The sequence below is a fragment of the Salvelinus alpinus genome, chromosome 17, assembly GCF_045679555.1.
Source record: "Salvelinus alpinus chromosome 17, SLU_Salpinus.1, whole genome shotgun sequence".
NCBI lineage: Eukaryota > Metazoa > Chordata > Actinopteri > Salmoniformes > Salmonidae > Salvelinus > Salvelinus alpinus.
Genome location: NC_092102.1, coordinates 48639198 through 48650802, shown reverse-complemented (window position 1 = coordinate 48650802; position 11605 = coordinate 48639198). Strand labels below are relative to the sequence as shown.

General features: G+C 43.8%; 1 protein-coding gene across 1 annotated transcript in view; it reads right to left on the bottom strand.

The window, feature by feature from the left end:
* Nucleotides 1-9682, bottom strand: part of LOC139543117 (carbonic anhydrase 6-like) — a 15569-nt gene extending 5887 nt beyond the window's left edge. Inside the window, exons 1-4 of the mRNA XM_071349297.1 lie at nt 9537-9682; nt 8674-8853; nt 8135-8283; nt 5784-5879 (exon numbers count right to left, since the gene is read on the bottom strand). Coding sequence (XP_071205398.1) covers nt 5784-5879; nt 8135-8283; nt 8674-8853; nt 9537-9621 — 510 coding nt within the window. The 5' untranslated portion in view covers nt 9622-9682. The remainder of the gene's footprint in view (nt 1-5783; nt 5880-8134; nt 8284-8673; nt 8854-9536) is intronic.
* Nucleotides 9683-11605: the final 1923 nt, after the last annotated feature.

Below are 11605 nucleotides of genomic sequence, written 5' to 3'. Positions count from 1 at the left end.
GTTACAGGAGAGATAAACAGACAGGCAACATACTACAGGAGAGATAAACAGACTGGCAACATGGCCACAGGAGAGATAAACAGACTGGCAACATGGCTACAGGAGAGATAAACAGACTGGCACCATGGTTACAGGAGAGATAAACAGACTGGCAACATGGCTACAGGAGAGATAAACAGACTGGCACCATGGTTACAGGAGAGATAAACAGACTGGCAACATGGCTACAGGAGAGATAAACAGACTGGCACCATGGCTACAGGAGAGATAAACAGACTGGCAACATGGCTACAGGAGAGATAAACAGACTGGCAACATGGCTACAGGAGAGATAAACAGACTGGCAACATGGCTACAGGAGAGATAAACAGACTGGCAACATGACTACAGGAGAGATAAACAGACTGGCAACATGGCTACAGGAGAGAAAAATCCCCATCAAAATCCATCAGTTCAAAATTGAGATATCTGTTTTTTTGCATTGGATGCGTCTCAATCCACCGCATCTGTTTATGTAACACTTCCGCATCTGCAGTGAAAGGTGGCAGAGCTAGAGCGATGTTTGTCAGACTGTGAGACAACACGAAAACGCCTATAGCATCCAAACGGGTTGAACTATTATGACCGTGCTACGGGAAAGGGGAGACTCTCACAAACACGACCTGCTAACTTTCTTTGTTGTTACTTTTAAGGTTGGAACCAACATGCAGTACCTCCAGCAGGAAGAGAGGCAAGAATCATTCGCCCGCCAGCTCAGGGACAAGCTACACTATTCACAACCCTGTGTAATGTTTACTGTAATTACATTGCAGCGACTTTTTGAAACTTCATGTATTTTATATTGTTTTAAAAATGTCAAAGTAGAGTAAAATGTATTTGGTTAAAACATGTCTTTAAAGTTGTTAATACATTTGTGTTTACATCATTAAGCCTTTATGAATGTGTTATGAATGACCGAATGGTGTCTCACTTCAAACTAAGTACTACAGGACGCTACATAAAGTGTCAATAAATAGGTTATTAACTTACTGCTGATTCATGAAGGTTCTCTCATGATCCACAGGTTACTGTAGTGAGACGTATTTAAATGGGTTGATGGACCTGCAAAGCTTGTGTGTGTGTGTCAGAGCCAAGATGATTTGGAGTAGTCCAACCTGAGACGACCGCACCGGGTATTCCTCTTCTGTTCCCATGGAGACCAGGGCTTAATTACATCCTGTTACAATGGTGCCGACATTTTGTGGCTGATCTTTTCAGTGGGTGAATGTGTCAAAGACCTGACTGGACCCAACACCGCACGGTACGGCTCGTTAAATTGTGATGTCAAAGACTTGACTGGACCCAACACCGCACGGTACAGCTCGTTAAATTGTGATGTTAAAGACCTGACTGGACCCAACACCGCACGCTACGGCTCGTTAAATTGTGATGTTAAAGACCTGACTGGACCCAACACCGCACGGTACGGCTCGTTAAATTGTGATGTCAAAGACCTGACTGGACCCAACACCGCACGCTACGGCTCGTTAAATTGTGATGTTAAAGACCTGACTGGACCCAACACCGCACGGTACGACTCGTTAAATTGTGTTGTTAAAGACCTGACTGGACCCAACACGGTACGGCTCGTTAAATTGTGATGTTAAAGACCTGACTGGACCCAACACGGTACGGCTCGTTAAATTGTGATGTTAAAGACCTGACTGGACCCAACACCGCACGGTACGGCTCGTTAAATTGTGATGTCAAAGACCTGACTGGACCCAACACCGCACGCTACGGCTCGTTAAATTGTGATGTTAAAGACCTGACTGGACCCAACACGGTACGGCTCGTTAAATTGTGATGTTAAAGACCTGACTGGACCCAACACCGCACGGTACGGCTCGTTAAATTGTGATGTTAAAGACCTGACTGGACCCAACACCGCACGGTACGGCTCATTAAATTGTTTTGTGCGTGTTTGTGTACTGAGGAACATGTAACTTGGTTCCAGAAGAAAGACACTGTCAATTACCTTAGGTTGTTGGGGGGCTTTCATCAAGGTTAGTGTTTCTGTAGGTTGTTGGGGGGCTTTCATCAAGGTTAGTGTTTCTGTAGGTTGTTGGGGGCTTTCATCAAGGTTAGTGTTTCTTTAGGTTGTTGGGGGCTTTCATCAAGGTTAGTGTTTCTGTAGGTTGTTGGGGGCTTTCATCAAGGTTAGTGTTTCTGTAGGTTGGGGGCTTTCATCAAGGTTAGTGTTTCTGTAGGTTGGGGGCTTTCATCAAGGTTAGTGTTTCTGTAGGTTGTTGGGGGCTTTCATCAAGGTTAGTGTTTCTGTAGGTTGTTGGGGGCTTTCATCAAGGTTAGTGTTTCTGTAGGTTGTTGGGGGCTTTCATCAAGGTTAGTGTTTCTTTAGGTTGTTGGGGGCTTTCATCAAGGTTAGTGTTTCTGTAGGTTGGGGGCTTTCATCAAGGTTAGTGTTTCTGTAGGTTGGGGGCTTTCATCAAGGTTAGTGTTTCTGTAGGTTGGGGGCTTTCATCAAGGTTAGTGTTTCTGTAGGTTGGGGGCTTTCATCAAGGTTAGTGTTTCTGTAGGTTGGGGGCTTTCATCAAGGTTAGTGTTTCTGTAGGTTGTTGGCTTTCATCAAGGTTAGTGTTTCTGTAGGTTGGGGGCTTTCATCAAGGTTAGTGTTTCTGTAGGTTGGGGGCTTTCATCAAGGTTAGTGTTTCTTTACGTTGGGGGCTTTCATCAAGGTTAGTGTTTCTGTAGGTTGGGGGCTTTCATCAAGGTTAGTGTTTCTATACGTTGGGGGCTTTCATCAAGGTTAGTGTTTCTTTAGGTTGTTGGGGGCTTTCATCAAGGTGTTTCTGTAGGTTGGGGGGCTTTCATCAAGGTTAGTGTTTCTGTAAGTTGGGGGCTTTCATCAAGGTTAGTGTTTCTTTAGGTTGTTGGGGGCTTTCATCAAGGTTAGTGTTTCTGTAGGTTGGGGGCTTTCATCAAGGTTAGTGTTTCTTTAGGTTGGGGGCTTTCATCAAGGTTAGTGTTTCTTTAGGTTGTTGGGGGCTTTCATCAAGGTTAGTGTTTCTGTAGGTTGTTGGGGGTTTTCATCAAGGTTAGTGTTTCTGTAGGTTGGGGGCTTTCATCAAGGTTAGTGTTTCTACAGGTTGGGAGCTTTCATCAAGGTTAGTGTTTCTGTAGGTTGTTGGGGGCTTTCATCAAGGTTAGTGTTTCTGTAGGTTGGGGGGGCTTTCATCAAGGTTAGTGTTTCTGTAGGTTGGGGGCTTTCATCAAGGTTAGTGATTCTGTAGGTTGGGGGGCTTTCATCAAGGTGTTTCTATATGTAACGTCGTCTCCAGGTTATTGAACACACAGCACATATCAGCCTGGGATATCAACCATTCAGAATTGGTCTTAGTGGGACTGACTATAGAATTATATCGGGGTGACCTCAATGAGTGAAGTATTTGTCATCAGGCTATGTCCTTTGCTAGCAAAAAACAGTCCCCCTGGTCGTCACTAGTTAACACAGCCACAAAGTCATAATTCTAGCCAAACCCCACCCATTCTATTTGCACAATTGATCTTATTTAAAATGTGATTTTAAAACAAACCCTAACTAATGAACACGTTTGAGGAGTTGGTCCACCAAAACTTCAGCGCATTTGGGCCGAAGTGTCTGGGAATGAGAGTAGATGTCATGTGACTAACATGACTTCCCTTTACAACATGTCACCCTTTATAAAGCACATGTTTACAGTTGAAATCGGAAGTTTACATACACTTAGGTTGGAGTCATTAAAACTCATTTTTCAACCACTCCACACATTTCTTGTTAACAAACTATAGTTTTGGCAAGTCGGTTAGGACATCTGCTTTGTGTCATTTTTCCAAAAATTGTTTACAGACAGATTATTTCACTTATAATTCACTGTATCACCATTCCAGTGGGTCAGAAGTTTACATACACTAAGTTGACTGTGCCTTTAAACAGCTTGGAAAATTCCAGAAAATGATGTCATGGCTTTAGAAGCTTCTGTTAGGCTAATTGACATCACTTGAGTCAATTGGAAGTGTACCTGTGGATGTATTTCAAGGCCTACCTTCAAACCCAGTGCCTCTTTGCTTGACATCATGGGAAAATCAAAAGAAATCAGCCAAGACCTCAGAAAAAAAATTGTAGACCTCCACAAGTCTGGTTCATCCTTGGGAGCAATTTCCAAACGCCTGAAGGTACCACATTCATCTGTACAAACAATAGTACGCAAGTATAAACACCATGGGACCACGCAGCCATCACACCGCTCAGGAAGGAGACGCGTTCTGTCTCCTAGAGATGAACGTACTTTGCTGCGAAAAGTGCAAATCAATCCCAGAACAACAGCAAAGGACCCTGTGAAGATGCTGGAGGAAACCGGTACAAAAGTATCTATATCCACAGTAAAACAAGTCCTATATCGACATAACCTGAAAGGCCGCTCAGCAAGGAAGAAGCCACTGCTCCAAAACCGCCTGTCATGACTTCCGCCGAAGTCGGCTCCTCTCCTTGTTCGGGCGGCGTTCGGCGGTCAACGTCACTGGCTTTCTAGCCATCGCCGCTCCATTTTTCATGTATCCATTTGTTTTGTCTTGTTCCCTGCACACCTGGTTTTCGTTCCCCAATCAATCTACATGTATTTATTCCTCTGTTCCCCCTCATGTCTTTGTGTAAGATTGTTTGTGTTACGTGTTTATTGTTGACGCGCCAGACTGGTTTGTTTTTTCCGTGGTCATTTTTCACGAAGATGTTTATTGCTAAACATAATTCTTGTGACTTTTTTGCGCATTTTGCACTTTTGCCTCAATAAAGTGTGCGCCTGTTCACAAATCTCTGCTCTCCTGCACCTGACTTCCCTACCAGTACGCACACACCTGACACCGCCATAAAAAAGCCAGACTACGGTTTGCAACTGCTCATGGGGACAAAGATCAAATCTTTGGGGAGAAATATCCTCTGGTCTGATGAAACAAAAATAGAACTGTTTGGCCATAATGACCATCATTATGTTTGGAGGAAAAAGGGGGAGGCTTGCAAGCTGAAGAACACCATCCCAACCGGGAAGCAGCATCATGTTGTGGGGGTGCTTTTCTGCAGGAGGGACTGGTGCACTTCACAAAATAGATGGCATCATGAGAGAGGAAAATTATGTGGATATATTGAAGTAACATCTCAAGACATCAGTCAGGAAGTCGCAAATGGGTCTTGCAAATGAACAATGACCCCAAACATACTTTCAAAGTTGAGGCAAAATGGCTTAAGGACAACAAAGTCAAGGTATTGGAGTGGCCATCACAAAGCCCTGACCTCAATCCCATAGAAAATTTGTGGGCAGAACTGAAAAAGCGTGTGCGAGCAAGAAGGCCTTTAAACCTGACTCAGTTACACCAGCTCTGTCAGGAGGAATGGGCCAAAATTCACCCAACTTATTGTGGGAAGCTTGTGGATGGCTACCTTAAATGTTTGACCCAAGTTAAACAATAAAGAGGCAATGCTACCAAATACTAACTGAGTGTATGTAAACTTCTGACCCACTGGGAATGTGATGAAAGAAATAAAAGCGTGGGATATGTCACATTTGACATTGATGATTATGTCACACAGTTATGCGACATTTACGACATACGGTTATAGATGCTCTGTAATATATTTATGTAGTGCTTATGAATTCATTATGAAGGCTTTATGAAGCCTTTATTAGCGGAACGCCATTTAAAGCGGGACCTAAATAATAATAAGAAGAAGAAGATGGAGAACCAGATCTCACCTCGAAGAAGAAGGCTAGAACTGCCAGTCCGTCAGGCTTGTCGCTGGCCTCTTGAAAGCTCTTGTACTTATCAGAGTTATAATGGACAACGTGGAGCTGCAATACAGAGGACAAAGAAAACAAATACATTGTTCACAGGGACGAACTGGGACCAGAAATCTGCCCAGACATTTCTAACACACAGGCCCATTTTTCTTGGTTCTCGAGGCCCACATCATTAGCCAAATAATGATAATTTTGCACAAAACCCCCAGTTTAGACAGGCCTACTAGGCTACAAATTAGTCAGCCCATCTGGCACATGTCCTAATTGACCTATGACCTCATTGTTTATCAGAATTGTCAGTTGCAAGTTGCTCCAATTGACGAACCTGTTGGAAGGGAACCCACCATATACAATGTTTATGCAGCAATAATTCAGTTTGTGAAAATCCGAGTGACTAAAACGAACCTGTACTTTATCCATACAACAACTCAAGAAGATCCACTTGTCATGGCTAGAGGGTGAGGGAAGCAGCCCAAGACCGGCAACGTTCGACAACTTTAGTACAGGCCCTATGTTCCTCTAGGAACCAAGAGGATAACTTTAGTACAGGCCCTATGATCCTCCAGGAACCAAGAGGATAACTTTAGTACAGGCCCTATGATCCTCCAGGAACCAAGAGGATAACTTTAGTACAGGCCCTATGATCCTCCAGGAACCAAGAGGATAACTTTAGTACAAGCCCTATGATCCTCCAGGAACCAAGAGGATAACTTTAGTACAGGCCCTATGATCCTCCAGGAACCAAGAGGATAACTTTAGTACAGGCCCTATGATCCTCCAGGAACCAAGAGGATAACTTTAGTACAGGCCCTATGATCCTCCAGGAACCAAGAGGATAACTTTAGTACAGGCCCTATGATCCTCTAGGAACATCAAAACCAAATAAATTACTCCTTGAATAGAAGAGCACTGTCGAGGTAGCTGCAGCCTGGTCCCAGATCAGTACTACTGAGATGCACTGTTGAGGTAGCTGCAGCCTGGTCCCAGATCAGTACTACTGAGATGCACTGTTGAGGTAGCTGCAGCCTGGTCCCAGATCAGTATTACTGAGATGCACTGTTGAGGTAGCTGCAGCCTGGTCCCAGATCAGTATTACTGAGATGCACTGTTGAGGTAGCTGCAGCCTGGTCCCAGATCAGTACTACTGAGATGCACTGTTGAGGTAGCTGCAGCCTGGTCCCAGATCAGTACTACTGAGATGCACTGTTGAGGTAGCTGCAGCCTGGTCCCAGATCAGTATTAATGAGATGCACTGTTGAGGTAGCTGCAGCCTGGTCCCAGATCAGTATTAATGAGATGCACTGTTGAGGTAGCTGCAGCCTGGTCCCAGATCAGTATTACTGAGATGCACTGTTGAGGTAGCTGTAGCCTGGTCCCAGATCAGTACTACTGAGATGCACTGTCGAGGTAGCTGCAGCCTGGTCCCAGATCAGTACTACTGAGATGCACTGTTGAGGTAGCTGCAGCCTGGTCCCAGATCAGTATTACTGAGATGCACTGTTGAGGTAGCTGTAGCCTGGTCCCAGATCAGTATTAATGAGATGCACTGTTGAGGTAGCTGTAGCCTGGTCCCAGATCAGTACTACTGAGATGCACTGTTGAGGTAGCTGTAACCTGGTCCCAGATCAGTATTACTGAGATGCACTGTTGAGGTAGCTGTAGCCTGGTCCCAGATCAGTATTAATGAGATGCACTGTTGAGGTAGCTGTAGCCTGGTCCCAGATCAGTACTACTGAGATGCACTGTTGAGGTAGCTGTAACCTGGTCCCAGATCAGTATTACTGAGATGCACTGTTGAGGTAGTGTAGCCTGGTCCCAGATCAGTATTACTGAGATGCACTGTTGAGGTAGCTGCAGCCTGGTCCCAGATCAGTACTACTGAGATGCACTGTTGAGGTAGCTGCAGCCTGGTCCCAGATCAGTACTACTGAGATGCACTGTTGAGGTAGCTGCAGCCTGGTCCCAGATCAGTACTACTGAGATGCACTGTTGAGGTAGCTGCAGCCTGGTCCCAGATCAGTATTACTGAGATGCACTGTTGAGGTAGCTGCAGCCTGGTCCCAGATCAGTATTACTGAGATGAACTGTTGAGGTAGCGGTCAGTATTACTGGTCCCAGATCTGGTAATGCTATCAGGTCAACTCCTTGTGATGTGGCAAGGAGTGGCAAAGAGTGTCATGATGGCAGAAACACTGCTGTTGAGGCCCAATATGGTCAAGTCAAGCCCACCTCTATTTGTTTCACTGTTTTACACCCTTCAGAAACAGTATATTAGTCTTGGGGGGGTATCTCTAGCACTAGCCCACCTCTGCCATGTATCTGATGCCGTCCAGGGTGTGCTCTGCCCCGCTCTCCTCCAGGTCCCAGCCGCCCCAGTGGAGGTGCATCTGGACGGCCGTGTAATGCCCGGGGAGACCCTTGGTGATCACCATGCTGGGAGGGAGGACGATTTCAACTGGCCACAACACAAGAAGACATTTTTTAATCATTATGACATAAGCCATTCAGCAGACGCTTTTATCCAAAGCAAGTCATGCGTGCATACATGCGGGTGGCCTCAGCGGGAATCAAACCCACATTTCTTGCCTTTTGCAAGTGCCTTGCTCTACCTGCTGAGTCACACAGGACCATATTTTGAGTAGTCTCGTTGTTAAAGGAAGCAATCCTAACTTAATTTAGATACATTTGTTAAAGATGTTATTGTTGCCATCATTTTTTTTCTCAAAACGTATAGACTGTTCATTCAATATAATAAAACAGTATAGACTAATACTGGGAATATGACGTTTTTTTTGTGTAAAAAAAAAAAAATTCAGACATCATCCCACAACTTTTTTTTTTTTACCTGAGTGTCCGTTGTTTTTCATGAGGAAGTTACCCTTCTGAGCGTCATATCCGGTGAGCTCTAGGTGTATCATGTGGGGGTTGTGTCGCACGTTCTGCCTCTGGATGTCAATGGGGGACTGTTTTCGGCCACCGCACGCAGGATAGTTCTCCGCCCAGTGCACTTGGTCCAGGGCCCCTTCTGACGTCGGGAGAAACGGAATGGCGCGGGTGGATTAGAACGGACGATGATAAAGAAGGCAACAATGTAAACTTGGCCACACTATTTTCATTGGCTGCCCACGCGTCCAACTACAGTCCAAGCAGACAGTTGGGGAAGAGAAGGGGGGGGGGGGGTGGCAAAAGTACCCTGACTGATATTGTATAAAGTCCTACTGTTCTCCCTGTAGGCATACCTTCACAACACCTTGGTGTAATCAGAAAACCTATAAAAAAAAAACAAATATCTGACCGGTGGTTTGTAAGAGAGGTGGTACAGTGTACTCTGCATCATGAACCAAATGACAGGTTGAAGGGCACAGACGTTACACAATACGATAATGACCTACCTATCTTCCATAGCTATAATCACATACAGTGCCTGATCATCATGTTCGCGTTCCTGTTTGTCATCACGATGACTGATTTAAACAGCAATAACACATTGCAAAAACCTTCAGTCACTGTTATTATATTCTCAAACTCTCTATCTCTTCATCATTCTTCAGAGTTAGAGTTCATTATCTTTAATAAATTAATAATGAATTGAAATGATGAACATTTGTTTTAATGAGTTTAAGACTTTTGGGGGTCTTTCTAGGGATTTGGAGTCCAAAAAAAACTACAGATAACTAGGGAATAGGTCATAAATGAATAAATACGTACCTGTATATGTCCAATGTATTCCATCTATCCCGGCAGAGGCAACGCTTACCAACATCAACTGAACCAAAAGACTGAAACACTCCATTTCAATGGAAATCCTCTTGACACAAAAAACCTCTCTCTCTCTCTCTCTCACTGACTGCGACTGAAAGGAGGTATTGAAACTTCTGTGAATCCAACGCCCCCGGGGCCAACTGCTCCCCGCTGCTCAGTCACAGACAGGGTTGGGTGGGTTACTTTCTAATTGTAATCCGTTACTAGTTACCTGTCCAAAACCGCAATCAGTAGCGTAACTTTTCGATGACCCAAACTAAGCAATGTAATCTGATTACTTTTGGATTACTTTACCCTTAAGAGGCATGAGAAGAAGACAAAAAAGGATCCATCAAACTCATTAGGTGTGTCATCAAAGTGGTCTCTGATTGGTGGTCATCATTTGGTATGTCATCATAGTGGTCTCTGATTGGTGGTCATCATGTGGTGTGTCATCAAAGTGGTCTCTGATTGGTGGTCATCATTTGTTGTGTCATCATAGTGGTCTCTGATTGGTGCTCAGACTCAGGTAGAGTAAACTTCAATTTGGACCTTTGTTCAATTCTGAATTGAACGTCATTGAGAATAAAACAAAATGTTGTCAACATCCTTTCTGAAAAGTAATCCAAGAAGTAATCTAGTTTTTCAAATTGTATCTCTGGTTGACTATTGCTAATTCAGCTTTTACCAAATGTTTCACACATGAAATGGCAATGGCACACTGTGTCACGCCCTGACCTGATCACCGGACGTGCTACCTGTCCCAGACCTGCTGTTTTCAACTCTCTAGAGAAGGCAGGAGCGGTAGAGATACTGTCACGCCCTGACCTTAGAGAGCCTTTTTATGTCTCTGTTTGGTTTGGTCACGGTGTGATTTGGGGTGGGCATTCTATGTTTTGTTTTCTATGTTTCTTTATTTCTATGTTTTGGCCTGGTATGGTTCTCAATCAGGGACAGCTGTCTATCGTTGTCTCTGATTGGGAATCATACTTAGGTAGCCCTTTTCCCCTTTCAGTGTGGGTAGTTAACTTTGTTATTGGCACTAATGCCCTGTAAGCTTCACGGTTGTTTTTCATTTGTTGTTTTGTTGGCGACATTATTAAATAAAGGAATATGTACGCTCACCACGCTGCACTTTGGTCTTCCTTCAACGACGGCCATGACACACTGCCCCAATTGTGGCTCATTGTATACACATATTAACATATACATTTTTGGTTTTGAGGTGTGAGAGTTCTATGGACTGAAATGTTATGGTCTGGACTTTCTACTTTAACTGCTCTCTCTCTCTCTCTCTCTCTCTCTCTCTATTATTGTTGTAAATTCTATACGGTGTACATAATATTGTTAAGTTTAGCTTAAAGCTAGAATCCTTCATTGAAACAAAATAACAAAATAAACTCCACACCCTTGTTTTTGCTAAAAAAGCTAAGGCATGGGGCTGGAGAAATGTAACTACTCTCAAATTCACAGACAGCGCAAGGACTGACCATCCATGATATCAACACTATAGTTTGAACCATGTTTTCAGGCTATACATTATTTGTTTACGTTTACATTGTTTACAAACATCGGAGTAAAACAAGCTTCTATGTTGGGTTCTCATGGTGTGTGACAGTGGAACTAAGCTCACAAAGCATTTTTAAGTTATATTCTTCAACAATCAAATGGGTAGATGTCGTTAATTTCTAAGTCCAAAATGGATGGAGTGACTAAGGATTCTAGCTTTAAACTGAGGATTAATTTGGAATGGGCCACGATCATCATACCCAAGGGAATATTGTCCAAGCACATCTTGTTCTTGTTAACATTTGTACATAATCTAAACAGACTAGTTCATTTATTTAGTCTACTTTATTGACTAAGTGTTGAGATAATATTGTTGACACATTTTACGTTTGTATTTGTTAGAGATCCCACATTAGTTCCTGTCAAGGCAGCAGCTACTCTTCCTGGGGTTTATTATGGATCCCCATTAGTTCCTGTCAAGGCAGCAGCTACTCTTCCTGGGGTTTATTATGGATCCCCATTAGTTC